This window comes from Lampris incognitus, chromosome 16 (genome assembly GCF_029633865.1).
Source record: "Lampris incognitus isolate fLamInc1 chromosome 16, fLamInc1.hap2, whole genome shotgun sequence".
Classification (NCBI taxonomy): domain Eukaryota; kingdom Metazoa; phylum Chordata; class Actinopteri; order Lampriformes; family Lampridae; genus Lampris; species Lampris incognitus.
In genome coordinates, this window is record NC_079226.1 from 43,352,448 (window position 1) to 43,371,413 (window position 18,966).

The 18,966-nt window shown below is 45.3% G+C and overlaps 1 protein-coding gene across 1 annotated transcript in view; it reads left to right on the plus strand.

The window, feature by feature from the left end:
* The window catches only part of kiaa1109 (KIAA1109 ortholog), a 244,713-nt gene that overhangs the window by 140,185 nt on the left and 85,562 nt on the right, over window positions 1–18,966 (plus strand). The window contains exons 45-46 of the mRNA XM_056296251.1: window positions 9,874–10,058; window positions 18,660–18,835. Coding sequence (XP_056152226.1) covers window positions 9,874–10,058; window positions 18,660–18,835 — 361 coding nt within the window. The remainder of the gene's footprint in view (window positions 1–9,873; window positions 10,059–18,659; window positions 18,836–18,966) is intronic.

Below are 18,966 nucleotides of genomic sequence, written 5' to 3' on the forward strand. Positions count from 1 at the left end.
CTGTGCATGGAAGTCCATTTGACAGGCACATGCAGCTTGGCATTTTGCATGAATGCACACACTTGCATGTTAGCATTTCCAAGACCACATCTGGTGCAGGTGGGGAGCGCATCCAGTACATGGCCAGCTTGCCTTCATCGTCTGTCCATCCATACTCAGTAGGGCTTGGCACCACAGGGTTAGCCTGCAGACAGCACTTCCATATTGCTGCCTGATAGTTGGCTCGTTGAACATGCATAAAGAGACAGCCTCTACATGGTGGCAGCTGGCTGGACTCAACCTCTCCCCTTTTGGTGCAGAAGAGCTGGTAACGCAGTTTGTTCACCTCAGCAGTGCTGCTATTAGCAACATACATCTGACAGGTGAACTGCTCAATTTTCTGGAACAGCTCATCACTCACATTCCATGTCTGTCCCAGTTGACTAAAAGTCTCTTGGCAGGAAGTGTGCTTTCTCACTATCTTCAGGGCATTCAGCTTCCCTCGACCAGCGAATGCACTGACAGTGTCGCAGCCTGTGAAGGCATGTAAGCCAATTAGGCTGTCACAGATGCTGTCTCCAAGTGAACTTGCCAGTTTGGTGATGTCGACAAACCGTGTGCGGTTCTGAGTCCCACACTTCTGGTAGATGGGACAGGTGATGTCCTTCTGGAAGCCAAGACAAAGCACCATGACATCAGTGTCCTCAGCTGTGATGATAACTGACTTTGAGCCCGCATTTGCTGCATGCAATGCATGCAGGAGCAGACGGGTGTCAGCTTCTTCATGTGTGGAGTGCAGTTCTGCTGCTTCCTCACACCCATCTTCTGTCAACTTGTAGCAGGTTTCCTCACAGGTCATGTACAACACCTTGCCATGCAGCATAGCTCTGTATCGTGGGAGTTTCCACTCTTCCACCAGAAACTTGATGAGACTGGTCTTGTTGGAGGAACTGCACAGAAATTTTCTCCACTGCTGGACGTGGTGTCCCCCTGCAAGATTATTGTACTGGAGAGTGATGTCTCCACCCCGGTTCAGTCGTTCAACATCTTTGATCGAAGTCTGGTGATAGACATCAAAAACAACATCAATCCTCCCACTCTGTGCTCCCTCATGGAGGACCTGGGCCAAGGCTGACTCTGCCACCTGTGCAAAGGTTTTGTTGTTGCCATTCATTTTTTGGACCAGGCTCATCCCATCAATGATGGAAGTAGATGGGATTGGGATGTCTTCTGCAGGAGATACATTCTTTTCAAGCTCTCTGGCAAGTGCAGCCTTGTTTGTTTTTCGTAAGGACCCATCAGCATTTGCCAGTGCCCATGGTAGTGGGCCCAATGGGTAGGCAAGGACATCCTTCAGATTCACCTTCCTGCTTTCAGCCACCAGGATCATGTGACTGAAAAGGTTTCTATCTGCCTTCAGAACCACATCCTGTGCTTTCTTTCCATGAGCTTGTTTTGTGCTGACATTGGAGAATGTTTTCAGACTTTGCTTGGTCATCTTGTCGTGGAATTTCACAGGTGGTGGGTCTGCATCTAACCTTGTTTGCTGGAATGCTTGGTAGGCCTCTTCTCCTTTCTCAAGAGCTCTCAAGAGATCTATGGTCACATCAGGTGGAGCCATGTTGCCAGTGGAGAGGCTAACCAAATCAATCTCATCAGGGACATAGGATTGAGCCAGTTATTCTCCATAAGGTCCATGAGAGACTGGACATCTGCTTCATCTCTCTTGATCCTTGGACTCTGTAGATCTGGATGAGACCATTTGCACCTGCCTTGACCTGTCAGGTCTCTCAGCTGTCTGAGGTACATGCTTCTATACTCAGCTGTGAGATAATATTTGGTCACAGCTCCTGGCTTCAAGCTGAATCCCTTTGTCCCTCCAGCTGTTTGGGTGTCTTTGTTCACCGTTTCTTCTATAGCTTGGTCAACAGGGATTCGGCCAAAGGGATTGGTGGAGCCCAGTTGGACTGAGAAGCCTCCTTCCATGAATTCTGTGTACACATCTGGGTGTGTGATGGGCAGCTCAGACATCTGGGCATAGTAGTAGGGGAGGTAGCGTGCATAATTCATCCTGTCATAAGCAAAGCACCATGGGATCATTGCTCGAATGCTAGCCAAGTGTAGCATCCAGTCTCCCTCTCTGGATGCTCGGATGAGCCCCAACAAGATTTCAACCATGTCCAAATAGGACATCCAGAAGTTCGAGAGGCTGCCGTTTCCACCTCTAAGGAACTCACGGTAGACTTCAAATAGATCCATGATGCGTGTACAAGAGCTGTTCTCGAGGACCTCCTTCAAAGCATGTTGTGAGACTTCTTTCCCAAGGCTGTCAGTGGTCTTCAGTGTCTCATTCAGGTGAACCATGTCATTCCTGTGAGTTTCTTCCAACCAGGACAGGAAACCATTAAAGGTCAGTCGCATGAGAGCCTCATACAGGAGCTTGTGTAGTCGCACTGCCCTGTTGTACTTGCGGCCATCCATAACACCAGCAATTGAGCCTTCTGCAATCATGCCAGACTCAATGCAGAGGTCTTTGAGTCCAGCATCTTGGAAACGCTTTCCTATTATTGCCAGCAGTGTGCAGATGGTGTGGAATACCCCAAGCCTAACGATGATATCATGGAACTTGTCATGGTGTTTCCATGTGATCTCGACAGCCTTCGCATACAGGGCTTGGTCAAAGACACAGACAATCTTCCTCAGGCCTAAGCACTTCATGATGCTCAGTGACTGGTTAAGCACCTCGTTGACAGTAGACATTTGTGTCGCTGGAGCATTGATGGTAGGCAGATAGCCTATATTGTCGGGGATGACCGTCATCTCTCCTCGAGTCAGGATGTTGAAGCCTGTCCAGCTGCTGACTGACTGTTCTTCTTGTTGTGACATGCGTGCTAGGACCCAAAGAAGGTTTTTCTCTCTGGCAAGCTTAATATTGGCTGCAGTATCGGCATCTGACTTTTTGCTTTGTGGTGGCCCTACCCGTTGTCCAGCATTGTAAGTTGGTAACATTGGTGGGGGTCCATCAATGCTTCTCTTCTTTGTTTTGGGAACAGTGGGCATGGGTTGGACAGGAAGTGGGTTGACTGGCTTTGCTTGCACATCAATCCCATTGACTCTGTGAGATGTTCCCTCACCACTGACAGTTTCTTCAAGACGGTCGATATTGTCCCAGGGTAAAGTTGTGAATATGCCAGGATGGATGTTAGCTGGAAGGGCAATGCCACTCCCTGATGATGAGAGTTTCTGGAGACACAGGGCAGTGTTGATCTCTTCCATCTGTGAATAGGACACACTGTGACCAAGTCGGTTGAGGATGTTTATCAACTCTACATTTCCTGTCAACGATTTGACACTGAATGGCCGAACAATGTGCTTGGAAGGCTTGGTATTTCCACATGTCACTGCATATACTATGTCATGGCCAAATGACTGCAGAAGGCACTGCACTCTCTGGGATGCATGATCAGGATCATTTGAGCCTGTGAGTAGAGAGTACAGGAAGATAATGAGCGACTCTGGAATGGTAGGACATTCTGCTTCTGGTTTGACTTCAGGCGGCCAGGTTTGAGGAACATCTTGACTTTTAATGTCTGCTCTCAATTTGATGGCTGCTTTGGCTATAACATCTTGTGCACTGACACTTTTCAGGGTCTGCAGCTCCCTTTTGAGAGACTGATTTTCTTTGGCAAGTTCCCTCATGGACAAGTTATCGGGATAGAGGAGGAATTTTCCTTTCTCATCAGGGAATATCTGCAAGGCTCCAGCAAACTCACTCTCCAGGTTTCGCCTTATGTGCTTCTTGGTTGATTCCTTGACTTGGGCAATGCCTTGGGAGTTCATTGAAGCTACCAGTCTAGAAGAGAGATCAGTCATTGTCATCACTTGAGGATTGCCAAAAAGCTCCATCCTGATGAAGAGGAACAGCTCACTGTATGCCTTATTCACAGCAGCTTCATACTGGGCTGCAGCATCATCATCTTCATTGCTGGCAACCTCTCCTTTGGAAACCTCTTCTTTGGTGTAAAGTCTATAGCATGACCTGTGGTAGTGCCCTTCAGCTGCTACAAGGTCTCTACTCACAATGGCAAGGATTCTGCTGTCCCTTTTCTTTGTGGCTGCACTCCTGATCTTTGCATCAGCTCGCAGTTCTCGACACTGCACCAGTACTTCTCTCGTATTCTGTCTCTTGGAATATTTGCTGTTTTTCTGACAAAATATGCACTCTGCATCATAAGTCCTAGATGTACTTGGAGCATGTCGAGCTACTCTCTTAGATTGTTTCTCTTCAGCAGAGACACAACTTTTCTTTTCTTTTGCAAGGAGGCCATCAAGAATTTGCTTCATAGTGAAGATACTGCGACACTTTCTGTGGTAGTAGATTGCTGGAATCTGTCCCTCAGGAATGTCTTTTGCCAGTTTCAAAACTGGTGCATGATTTCGTATCTGAGCTGCCCTGAGCAGAGTTCTCCATGAGTCGACACTTTGTAGTGAAACCAGCTTATCTGTATCATCAGAACAGTGGATAATGCACTCCACCCGTGGGCGCTTTGGTATTGGGTAAAAACTTGCTTGTTCACCAGTGGCCATATTCAGTCAGTTTTCACCTGCCACATACAAACAAATACATGTAACTTAGGTGTATGAACACTACTAAAACAAAGTTTACTTTGCTTCACCAGCGTCATATTACCATTATTTATCTTACATAGCCACAAATAGATACATTACCTAGTTGCCATGCAACAGCTGTATTTTGTCCACATGAGGCCGCTAAAATCAACACAAGATGAAAGTTCCTCATAGCCACTTTAACTAATCATATTAACATATACATTAAAAGAACATGCTAACATTATGGGAAATTAGCTTACAATCTTCTCCAGAGTGAGACAAGAAGATAGATACCAGTTTCCTCTATATGTGTTTAGTAGAAAGCTATCTGGCTGCACGTTAGCCTAGCTTAGCACAATGAATGGAAGTACACAGTACTGGTTATCCTTGGTTGTTGGCCAACTAAGAACTGTCCCAGAGTTTAAGCTAGGCTAATCAGTACCAGGGGTGTTGAAATGCTATATTTGTAAAAATCTGGGCAAATACACAATCGTGAGAGGCACAGAAACAGGTTTCCTGAAAGAAAACTGAAATAGCTGCTCATTTGGAAAGGTTATCATGTATTATTTTACTTCTGTTAGTGTACCAAATAAAATGGCACCAGTGAAGTTGTGTCACCTTGGGTGATATCGATATCTGGTCTGACCCATGGACTAACTGGCTTTGGTCTAGTTAGTTTCTTAGTAATAATGCCCTTCTGATTTAAGGTTCACAATCACCTCACACAATGAAATAGTATGGGTATATTATACATTTCCTGAATCTTTACAGTCCTGTGAGTATTCCAGTTTTTGTGTTTTGTGTCCCTGATATTCCTAGATGCCACAGGGCTAAAAGAAAGTATATAGTTTAGGCGAACATTGCAGAAAGATGTGTGTTATTGACGGGTTGAAGAGCTCAAGTGACCTCTATATTTGTGAGAAATATCCACAACAGGGCTTGAATGAAAGCTAAGAAGGTCCCCTTTAAAATGATACCAAAGACAATATTATAGAACATTGAAAAATGTCCTGACCATGAGGCTAAACCAGGATATGCACCAGCGTCTAAAATGCAATTTACTTTAGGGGGTGGTTAACTTCATGAGCTGATAACTGTGATACAGCTGCCACTCAGGAATGGTTATCATACCAAAATATCATCTACAGACATGGATCCTTTCAAAAATTATAAGTAAGTTTTGCCACCTTGAGTGTACCGAAATAGGAAATTTTGGGCTCTGGCCCATGGACTAGATACACTCTGCCTTCCTCACATACCTACTTCTGTTGCCAGGGGTAGGATAGCTCGAGGCACCAATAACTGCAAGAGGCCTCTCTCTCGTTCAGGAGCTTGACACCTCCAGTACACCAACCCGTCGTGGAGCTCAAAGTTGCCACTGCGAACGGTCGGCCCCCACCTTGGGCGCCAGCACTTACACCTCCATCCACTTGGGGCGCCGCCCTGTGTCCAGCCAACCTTTCACCAGCGCAAGGTCTAATTCTGCCTCCTGCTGCTGCTTGGTCAATGAGAACATCCTCTCCTCGTTGCTGGTGGTCTGGACAGCTGCTACCATCAGCGTCATCTGGACCCGCTCCTCCTGCCGCTGGCAGCAGCGGTACTCCAATGCTGCACCAGGGCTCTGAGCCTGCTGAGCGGCATTTGCTTGGCGACTGGCTCACCGGCCCCTGGGGGCGATCGGCGGTGGCAGGCAGTGTGCGTTCCCCGGCGCTGGTCCTCCTGGCCTCCAGGGGGCAGTGGAGCCGCAGTGCACTGGCGCCATAAGGTTGGGCTGGGAAATTTCCGGTGCCCGTCTTGGTTGCATAGTCTGGTGGAGGCAGCACGGATGCTCCGGTACCTCCTGCCAGAGGGTAGGAGGGGATGTGGGTTGGGTCCTTCACGATGCTGCTATGATCTTTCCAGCTGTCTTCACTATCCGCTGTAGGGACTTGCGGTCGGAGGCCTTGCAGGTCCCATGCCAGACAGAGAGACAGCTGGTCAGGATGCTCTCTATGGTGCCTCTGTAGGACGTGATGAGGATGGTTATGGGGGGGCTATGTGAACATAAATCAACAATTTCAACAATCATTAACTGTCCCATGAGCCATTACGCTCCCCAGCGCGGAGCCGCTGACAGTCGGAGTGACGGCCTCCCCCGCCCGCTACAGTACCGTGGCCTGTCCTGAGCCTTTGCCTGCGTATATTTTAGCATGATGTAGTTGTACATAGTTTGCAGTATAATGGTCAGTTTGAGAATTTGTCAACAGTCAGGTTGTTACTTCAAGTTGTTTGAACATCTGTAGGGAAGTGTAGTCGAGGCTGCAGCTGTACCAGCAGCACAAGGAGCAACAATCTAAGTGTAGCTTCGTAAATCCATGGTCACAAAAGTGATCTCTAGTTGAAGTGGCAGTTAGGTGTGAGGTCTGCAGTAGGTTTGATCTCGGGCTTAAGGCAAAGTTTAAGTTAATAAAAAACTTTTTAGGTTGTAGTTTTTCTAGCTTATCCAAAAAGTGACGAGATGACCCAATGTGAGCCAACGAGAACGCGCATCAGACACACGAGACTCTGTGTGACGCAGACGTAAGGCCCCGCCCCCTGTTTCACCTACTGATCCACGGTCAGTGGTGTGGACTGTACATGCTGTACTCCAATAGAGCGTGGGCTATTTGCATATTTTCTAAACATTTAGCCTTACATTTAGCGACACGTTTAGATTTAACATTTAGATTTAGATTCAACATTAAGATTTGGATTTTTTTTACAAGGAATTAAGTATAATAATAATAATAATTACATTTATATAGCGCTTTTCTAGACACCCAGTATGACAAAGGTCACAAATATTGCTGTAGATCTGGTAAAACGTGACTTTAAAAACGTCACACCACTTTTTTAAACGTTGTTTGGAGCTGAATGTAGTGAAATGTTGCTGTTAATTTCAACGTGGGCCACTTTACAATTGGCGTCCCCTACTGGTCTAGTTCTCGGGTTAGACTTGTAGCAGAAAACCCTGCTGACAGTTTAAATGAAATGAGCTTCTTAGATACCAAAGAAGTTGATAAATAAAAGTCAGTTGATATAAAAGTGAAGACTCAAATCCAGAGTTTTTTTTTAATAATTTTTATTGTTTTTTATAATTAAAATGAAAAACCAGATTTGTTTTTTTAACATCAAGACAATTGAAGCAGACTCAGGTAAGCTGCCAATCACAGAAAAGTGCACTTAATACTTTTATGTGACGATCATCAGCTGTCTCATGCTCACCAGTTCAGTTTTATACTGCAAGGATATTGAAAGTCACAAGCTTTTTGTGGTCCAACAGACCCACACAACACTATATCAAGACCATACAACACTATATCAAGACCACACAACACTATATCAAGACCATACAACACTATATCAAGACCACACACTATATCAAGACCACACAACACTATATCAAGACCACACAACACTATATCAAGACCATACAACACTATATCAAGACCACACACTATATCAAGACCACACAACACTATATCAAGACCACACAACACTATGTCAAGACCATAGAACACTATATCAAGACCATACAACACTATATCAAGACCACACAACACTATATCAAGACCACACAACACTATGTCAAGACCACACAACACTATGTCAAGACCATACAACACTATGTCAAGACCATACAGCACTATATCAAGACCACACAGCACTATATCAAGACCACACAGCACTATATCAAGACCACACAACACTATATCAAGACCACACAACACTATGTCAAGACCATACAACACTATATCAAGACCACACAGCACTATATCAAGACCACACAACACTATATCAAGACCACACAACACTATGTCAAGACCATACAACACTATATCAAGACCACACAACACTATATCAAGACCATACAACACTATATCAAGACCACACAACACTATATCAAGACCACACAACACTATGTCAAGACCATACAACACTATATCAAGACCACACAGCACTATATCAAGACCACACAACACTATATCAAGACCACACAACACTATGTCAAGACCACACAACACTATATCAAGACCACACAGCACTATATCAAGACCACACAGCACTATATCAAGACCATACAGCACTATATCAAGACCATACAACACTATGTCAAGACCACACAACACTATATCAAGACCATACAACACTATATCAAGACCACACAACACTATACCAAGACCATACAGCACTATATCAAGATCATACAGCACTATACCAAGACCATACAGCGCTATATCAAGACCATACAACACTATATCAATATAGCTGCATTGCAGTTGTTGGTTTCTTTCCCTAGTTGGTGCCAGCTTAACCATTGTTAAATAATTGTTACTAAAGTTCTCAGAAAAAGATTATGGTTGTCATTCTGTATTCTACTATCAACTGAGCACAAAAACCTGTCAAGAGCAAAAATAACACTTTATATTTTGAATGTGTTTTATGTGTCACATGATAGGTGACAGCCTTTTTATCTTGAAAAGACTGTAAGATAGCAGCAGCAGTACATTGGCAGATGAAGCCCACAGAACACAGGGCTCATCTTCTGCCTGAGTATCTAGATACTAGTCTATTGTTTAGTAGTATGAGGTACTATCAGACGTAAGTTAAAGCAAATTGGAGTTTGGTCCACTATCACACTGTGTGGAGAAGTTTCTCTATTGATTATTCAACTATAAGAAAGTATATTTTATATTGACATTGCTGTTATTCTTTAATGAACAAATGTCCACCAGTAGCAGCGACCTGGAGAGTTAGCTTTTAGTTAGCACTAATAGTTTGTTTTTAATAACAAGCAAGATGGTGGTTGTTTCAGCAACAGTTTGCTCTTTTTTTCCCCCGCATGGTGACAAGCAAAATTAAAAAATATCCCGTTATCTAGATGTGATGTAATAATGATATCTGTTATTCATGTGTCAAACTACACTTCAAAAAGCTTTGCATGGCTGAAACCTCATCAGAGCTCGCCTGTGGGCTGTTGGCTCCATTGACCTAATGGAGGCATCGGACTGCTGACGATTAAGAGACTATCACGTCTTGATATTTGACATATATTCATTAGTTGAATAAATATATGCATTACTTACCATTGAGAACTATTTTTGGATGGCAGGTGATGCCTGCACACGTTACTGTAAAATGTTCTTCGATAAATCCTATAATGTTGTAGCATAGGAGGTATCCATTGGTACCACAGTCAGTAGTTCTAAAATCTTGCCTTGTTTTACAGTCTCTGTTTTTCCTCCAATGCTCTTCAACCTGCAGGTGGCTTGTGTAACCTGCCTACCATCCCCTCAGCATCAGACTTCAACACAGTGCTATCCAGTGACCAAAACACCCTGGATGGAACCCACTCGCTGCATTCCCAGCACAGTACTAGTCAGGATGACATAGCTGACATTGAGGAGGGCAATCAGTGTCCTGCTGCTGTGCAACTGGCTGATGCTCAGGTTTATTGTTTTGTTTTGTCCTACTATTTTTGTCTTTCTATTTTTGTCCATTTGTTAATGTCATACAAGTCAAATAACAGAGTCTACTACTACTACTAGTACTACTTTTGGCTGCTCCCATTAGGGGTCGCCACAGCAGGTCATCGGTTTCCATCTCTTCCTGTCCTCTGAATCTTCCTCTGTCAAACCAGCCACCTGCATGTCCTCTCTCACCACATCCATAAACCTCCTCTTTGGTCTTCCTCTTTTCCTCTTCCCTGGCAGCTCCATATTCAGCATCCTTCTTCCAATATACCCAGCATCTCTCCTCCACACATGTCCAAACCATCTCAATCTTGTCTGTCTTGCATTGTCTCCAAACTGTCCAACCTGATCTGTCCCTCTAATATACTCATTCCTAATCCTGTCCTTCTTCATCACTCCCAATGAAAATCTTAGCATCCTCAACTCTGCCACCTCCAGCTCCACCTCCTGTCTTTTCATCAGTGCCACTGTCTTCAGACCATATAACATAGCTGGTCTCACAACCATCTTGTAAACCTTCCCTTTAACTCTTGCTGGTACCCTTCTGTCACAAATCACTCCTGACACTCCTCTCCACCCACTCCACCCTGCCTGCACTCTCTTCTTCACCTCTCTCCTGCCCTCCCTGTTACTTGGACAGTTGACCCCAAGTATTATAAACTCATATGCCTTCATCACCTCTACTCTTTGCATCCTCACCATTCCGCTGTCCTCCCTCTCATTCACGCATAGGTATTCTGTCTTGCTCCTACTGACCTACATTCCTCTTCTCTCCAGCGCATACCTCCACCTCTCCGGGCTCTCCTCAGCCTGCACCCTACTTTCACTACAGATCACAATGTCATCCGCAAACATCATAGTCCACGGAGACTCCTGCCTGATTTCGTCCATCAACCTGTCACCATTGCAAACAAGAAAGGGCTCACAGCCGATCCTTGATGTAATCCCACCTCCACCTTGAACCCATCTGTCATTCCAACCACACACCTCACCATTTTCACACTTCCCTCATACATATCCTGCACCACTCATACATACTTCTCTGCAACTCCCGATTTCCTCATACAATACCACACCTCCTCTCTCAGCACCCTGTCATGTTGTTGGTCCATCGCAGCGACCAGGACCATCTAGTCATCCTGTAGGGGTAAATCTCTGTGGGTGCAAAGATGGCTGGCTAGTCCAGTCTGTGCCCTGAATGTTCCTTGGCAGTGTGGGCATGGGATAGTGGGAGTAGCTGGAGGGTTGCTGGCACGGTCTTTCCTGGCCTGCTTGTGGCTCTCTGCTGCAGCAGTCCTGGCAGCCTCACGTGTGTTTGCACCATGTCGGACAGCTGTACGCCACTCTGTTCAGAGCTTTCTGTTCCCTTGTGTCTAGTTGATGGTGAAGGCCTTTAAAAAAACCTTCAAGGTGTCTTTGAAGCACTTTTTTTGACCACCATGGGAGCGCTTGCCTTGTTTGAGTTTGCCGTATAACAGTTTCTTTGGGAGCCGGTGGTCTGGCATGCAAACTACGTGGCCCACCCAACGAAGCTGTGATTTAATGAGGATGGTGTGTATACTCGGCAGTCTTGAGCAAGTCAGGACCTTTGTGTCAGGAATTTTGTCATCCCACTTTATGCTAAGAAGTTTTCTGAGCCATCTGGTGTGAAAGTGGTTTATTGTTTTTGCATGGCGTTCGTAAACTGTCCATGTTTCACAGCCGTAAAGCAGTGTGGTGAGAACTATGGCCCGATGCACTTTAATTTTTGTCTCCTGGGTGATGCATCTCCTGTTCCACACATTCTTGTGGAGTCTGCCAAAAGCCGTACTTGCTTTAGCAAGTCGTGCGGTCATCTCTTCATCAGTGGTGACATATCTGGCGAGAGAACTGCCCAGGTAAGTGAATTGGTCAGCCGCATTTAATTGATGCCCATTTATAGTGACGTTGGGTACATTGTATGGTTTGCCTGGAGCTGGCTGATGAAGTACTTCGGTCTTTTTCTGTTGATGGTGAGGCCAAAGTTGTTGCAAGCCTCTGAGAACTTATTGATAATTTGTTGCATGTTGGCTTCGGAAATAGCATTGAGGGCGCAGTCATCGGCAAACAGAAGATCGTTGATGGTTGCTGTTTTAACTAAGGTTTTTGCTTTAAGCCGCTGAGGGTTGAAGAGAGAGCCATCACAACGCTAATTGACAACAATGCCAGCGTCCCCCCCTCTGAAGGCATCTGACAGCATGGCTGAGAACATAAGGCTGAACAGGGTTAGGGCAAGGACACCTTGCTTTACTCCATTAGAGACAGGGAACGGCTCAGATGCAACTCCGTTGTCTTGGACTCTGGCTAGCATGCCATCGTGTAGCTGTCGTATGATGGTGATGAACTTTTTTGGACATCCGTATTTTGCCATGATTCTCCAAAGGCCATCTCTCCAGACAGTAACAAAGGGCTTGGTCACATCAACAAAAGTGGAGTACAGGTCAACATTTTGTTCCCGGCATTTTTCTTGAAGCTGGCAGGCAGCAAACACCATGTCTATGGCCCGCGTTCTCGTCCATGGAGACTCCTGCCTGATCTTGTCCGTCAACCTGTCCATCACCACTGCAAACAAGAAAGGGCTCGGAGCCGATCCTTGATGTAATCCCACCTCCACCTTGAACCCATCTGTCATTCCAACCACACACCTCACCATTGTCACACTGCCCTCAAACATATCCTGCACCACTCCTACATACTTCTCTGCAAGTCTCGACTTCCTCATACAATACCACACCTCCTCTCTCGGCACCCTGTCGTATGCTTTCTCTAAATCTACAGACACAACGTAACTCCTTCTGACCTTCTCTATACTTCTCCATCAACATTCTCAAGCAAACATCACATCTGTGGTGCTCTTTCATGGCATGAAACCATACTGCTGCTTGCTGATCATCACCTCTCCTCTTAACCTAGCTTCTATTACTCTTTCCCAAATCTCCATGCTGTGGCTGATCAACTTTATACCTCTGTAGTTGTTACAGTTCTGCACATCGCCTTTGTTCTTGAAAATCGCTACCAGTATGCTTCTTCTCCACTCCTCAGGCATCCTCTCACTTTCCAAGATTGTGTTAAACAATCTAGTTAAAAACCCCACTGCCATCTCTCCTAAAGACCACCATGCCTCCACAGGTATGTCATCTGGACCAACTGCCTTTCCACTCTTCATCCTCCTCATAGCTGCCCTCACTTCCTCCTTGCTAATCCACCACACTTCCTGATTCACTATCCCCACATCATCCAACCTTCTCTCTCTCTCATTTTCTTCATTCATCAGCCCCTCAAAGTACTCCTTCCACCTTCTCAGCACGCTCTCCTCGCTTGTCAGCACTTTTCCATCTCTATCCTTGATCGCCCTAATTTGCTGCACATCCTTCCCAGCTCAGTCCCTCTGTCTAGCCAATCGGCACAAGTCCTTTTCTCCTTCCTTAGTATCTAACCTGTCATACAACTCACCATACGCCCTTTCCTTTGCCACCTCTCTCTTCGCTTTACGCTGCATCTCCTTGTACTCCTGTCTACTTTCTTCATCTCTGACTAGCCCACTTCTTCTTTGCCAACCTCTTCCTCTGTATACTTTGCTGTACTTCCTTGTTCCACCACCAAGTCTCCTTGTCTCCCTTCCTCTGTCCTGATGACACACCAAGTCCCTTCCTAGCTGTCTCCCTCACTATTCCTGCAGTGGTTGTCCAGCCATCTGGCAAATCTTCACTACCACCCAGTGCCTGTCTTAACTCCTGCCTGAACTCCACACAACAGTCTTCCTTCTTCAACTTCCACCATTTGATCTTCGGCTGTGTCTTCACTCTCTTCCTCTTCTTGGTCTCCAAAGTCATCCTACAGACCACCATCCGATGCTGCCTAGCTACGTTCTCCCCTGTCACCACCTTGCAGTCTCCAATCCTTTTCAGATCGCGCCTTCTACATAAGATATAGGCCACATGTGTGCACTTTCCTTCACTCTCATACGTCACCCTGTGTTCCTCCCTCTTCTTGAAATATATATTCACCACAGCCATTTACATCCCTTTCACAAAATCCACCACCATCTGTCCTTCCACATTTCTCTCCTTGACACCGTACCTACCATCACCTCCTCATCACCTCTGTTCCCTTCACCAACATGTCCATTAAAGTCCACTCCAATCACCCCTCTCTCCTCCTTGGGTATACTCTCCACCACATCATCCAACTCACTCCAGAATTCTTCTTTCTCTTCTATCTCACACCCAACTTGCGGGGCATATGCACTGATAACATTCATCAATACACCTTCGATTTCCAGCTTCATACTCATCACTCTGTCTGACACTCCCTTCACCTCCAACACACTCTTGACATACTCTGCCTTCAGAATTACCCCTACCCCATTTCTCCTCCCATTCACACCATGGTAGAAGAGTTTGAACCCACCTCCAATGCTCCTTGCCTTACTCCCCTTCCACCTGGTCTCTTGCGCACACAGTATACCTACCTTTCTTCTCTCCATCATATCAGCCAGCTCTCTCCCTTTACCAGTCATAGTGCCAACATTCAAATTTCCAACTCTTCACTCTCACCTAAAGTCAAATAACAGAGTAATTACTCAAAAAAATTGTTATTTAGAATTTTATGGGGGCCATTGAGTGCTTTCTGAAATAGCAAACCACAGCCTTAAATAGAGCTTTATGAATATATTTACAATGACATAAAAAAGATTAATGGTAGACGTATTTTAAAATAGTTATATTTTCTCTGTTTTCATGTTATTTTGCTCATCAAAGATTTGATTTATTTTTCATCTTTAATTTGATCACAATTCATATATGAATTAATAAAAATTAAACTAATTAATCAATTTATAGGATGGTTGAGGATGTCTTTATGCATGCTCAATAATCCAGGTACGGAAATCAAAGAAGCTTGATCTGGACACAACATTTATTGACAGAAACGTTTCATCATCATCTAAGTGATCTCTTCAGTCTCACCTGATTGCTGGTATCCCACCCTTATAAACAATACAGTGGCATAACGACCCAAAACAACGACCAGTTTCATATGTAAACTACTGTGACCATTAACTAGAGTTGCTTGTTTAGATGCACTTATGACTTCTGCTGAACTGTAATTCTCCTGATTTCCTACGTTAAATGCACTTATTGTAAGTCGCTTTGGATAAAAGCGTCAGCTAAATGACTGTAATGTAATGTAATGTACAGTGGTCATGGGGAATGTTTGCAATCACAGCATTCTAAGATGGTGACAGATGTACTCTTAGCCCCCCCCCCCCCCCCCCGACTCCGTGTTCAAACCAGCGTTCCTTCCTATTAAGAATGTGCACATCTTCATGAGGGGGCTAAGAGTATCTGTCGCCAACCTTCAATGCTGTGATTGCAACTATTCCCCAATCCTCTGTGAATAGTACACATGACTATTGAAACTCTAGTTAATGATCATGGTAATTTGCATATGAAACTGTTCGTTGGTTTCGGTCATTATGCCACTGCATTGTTTATAATGGTGGGACATCTGCAGTCAGATTAGGGCCCAGACACACCAAACCAACCTCAGAGAACTAGCGGCGACGAAGGACGGCTGTTGCGTCGCCTCACATCGCCTGCGTCTGGGCCAAAAAGTAGCACCTGAACACACCACAAAGAACTACAGCCAACGACCAACAAGCATGTACGTTCTGCGCCTGCGTGAGATGAAATAACCCTCCATACCAGCAGGTGGTGATAGTCTGTATTCATCATTCAAAATTTGAAACCGGAAGACCCAGGACTGCAGCTATACAAACCGTAAACAAAGCAGCGTTTGCTTACCGTTTTCACTCAACTCTTGCTCACTACAGACGGCGTGGTAATATACTACTTCTAATGGAGAAGTCGTCTGATAAAAAGCTGCAAATGGCACTGGCGTTGTCAGCCCTTGGTCTTTTGGTTGTGGAAGAAGAAAGGAAGAGGCGGAGGTGAAAAACAAGGAGAAACCGCACTAAATGGGTGAAATCATGGATACTACAGCGACAGGCTCAAGGGGCTTTCTCGAACCTGTGTCGAGAGCTGGATATAAGTGAAGCCTCCGGTTTTAAAAATGTCGCTCACTTCTTTCCTGTTCAGAGCCTTCAGCGTGTGGCCTATTGACTTCGTCGTTTGCTTGCTTTCATAACTTCCGTTTCCTCTTCTTGTGCACTGATTTGCTAAGCTGAACAGCCAATCAGAGTGATCTCTCTAACCGACCGGCTCCACCGCCGATTCTACTGAATCGGCCTCAAAGCTGCCCACGGGTCCGACTAGTGCCAACGGTGCGGGATACACCGCAAAAACCAGGGTGACAGACGCTCACCGACGGTCCGACACTGGCCGACGGGCGACTGTTGGGTCACTTAGATGAGTGACGAAGCGTATCTCAGTAAACGTTGTGACCAGATGAACTGATTCACCTTTCTGGGATTTCCTTACCTGGATTATTGAGCACACATCAAGACACTTAACAAAACTGGTCAGTAGCTTGTCAGTAGTCTCGGTGGCTCAACCAGTGAAGTGTTGAAATAAAAGACAAGGTCTGGTAACAGATTCCCGAGTTTGATTCCAGCTGATTCTATTGCAGCACATGTCCCTCTTATCTGTAATACTTCCTAATCCGTCCTACGAATTTATTAATTTTCAATACAAATGATATAAATATATCCGTTCTTAAGATTCCTTACTTTTACATGTTTCCAATACAAGTCAAGTTTACTTGTATAGCCCAAGTAGTCCCAAAGGCTTTTTACAATCAGGACAATATACAATAACCCCTAAAACAAACAAACAAACAAATAAATAAACTGAGGGGGGGGTAACGGACACTAAAGCCAGTATCTTCCCACTAAAGGGATGAATTGTCCATGTTTACTATGTGGGCTTGATGAATGCCCGCTGGGATATTACTTCTCATTATGGTGGAGTATGTTTGCCATCACAGCTCTGATACCCCCTCTTCTTCCCTGACCTCAAACAGGGTTCCCACCCGAACCCTTCCGTCACCCTTCAGCCCATACTCCTACCAGGTGTTATAGTCCAAGTCACTACGCTCACACATGCTAGGCTCTTGTCAGCAACCAGTTTGTCTTACACTCCCAACTTTCTCTTTCCCTTTTGTCTATTGTTTTTCTTATGTCTTTGTTCCTGCTGTTACTTATGTGACAAAGTGCTACATTTTGACATTATTCATGCTAGCACAGAGCCTGAGGATCCACGTAGGCTGGTGCTCCTGCTGTTTTACATGGTGATCGACATTACATTAAGCATTGTGCGATCGAGAGAAGGAATCATTGTTTCTTGTTAAAGGTAGCATTGTTCATATGGGACGGTGTAGGACTTCTAAGCTCTGGGCCAATTTTATTTTAGTTAACACATTTTGTTAACCCTTACATTCTCTGGCTTGGTCTGCACTCCCATTTTCTTGGGCCTACGATTGAGCATTGAAACTTGCACCTTATTCCTACTGCACTTTCATTCTGGAAGTACTAGATCTCTAGTCACTCCTGGCGGGGATGTGACTATCTATTTATTCTATTCTTTTGTACTTTGTATTTTCTTTTTAACTTGGTGGGTCGATTGGACTCATCAGCCTCGGTTGGCATCCAATCTAGGAGAAGGACAACTCTTTCAGACCCGGGTAGATGAAACTCGTTAGCCTGTCGGGCAGTTCATCTAGGAGAAGGAAAACTCTGATTTAAAACCTCCGCTGCCTTGCGGGTATACTCGCCTACGGGAAAGGCTTCGGGAAGAAACCCTGAGGAACAATCTGCATCCGTCTCCATTGCCAGTCGTCTCGCTAGTCTTGCCACTGGTAGCAGGTGGTCTCGGACGAAAGAGTGGGGTTGATGATGTGCAACTCTTCCTCACTTTAGTCATCCACCACAGGATGACTAGACGGTCCTTGTTGCTGCGACAGAGGAACAACAAAAACACCTGTCTTTTTATTATATTACTCTTTTTAATTACTATTTCAAAGTACATTTTATGTACTTTGTACTTTTTTTGGGGGGGAGGGGATTCCCCCCCCCTTTATTCTGCAGTTGCAGAATAAAGAGCCGTCCCGGTTGCTGCTGCACCCCCTCTGCCGACCCGGGGAGGGCTGCAGACTACCACATGCTTCCTCTGATACATGTGGAGTCACCAGCCGCTTCTTTTCAAATGACAGTGAGGAGTTTCACCAGGGGGACGTAGCATGTGGGAGGATCACGCTATTCCCCCCCCCCACCCGAAAAGGCGCCCTGACCGACCAGAGGAGACGCTAGTGCAGCGACCAGGACGCAGACCCACATCTGGCTTCCCACCCGCAGACACGGCCAAATGTCTCTGTAGGGACGCCCGACCAAGCTGGCGGTAACACAGGGATTCGAACCAGCGATCCCTGTGTTGGTAGGCAACGGAATAGACCGCCACACTACCCAGACGCCCCCTTATTTACTCTTTAAATTGTATTTTATACGGTTGTTTCTTTTCTGTCTGTATTTGTGTAAAGCACACTGAATTGCCCTGTGTAGAAGTGTGCGCTATAAATAAATGTGCTTGCTTTCTGTCTTCGTAGGTTGTTTTCAGGCCTCTGCTGAGCCATACAGGAATCCAGGCCCAGGACACCACTCCTCTGAGTTACAAGATGTACTTTGGAGAGCATCTCTCCTTCTCCGGCACCCTGGAGTGTCTCAGAGCAGACATCGTTGACTCTGACACTTCCAAAGAGCGTAAAAACAAAAGGTCCCGGAGGTAAGTAACAATCTAATGCCACAACCACTCTGCCCTATTAACGGTAAACGCAGTAATACTGAACAGATGAAGAAGATAGGACTGAAAATTCAAGTCAGTTTTGTTCTGATCCTCTTTTTGCTTCCTCTCTC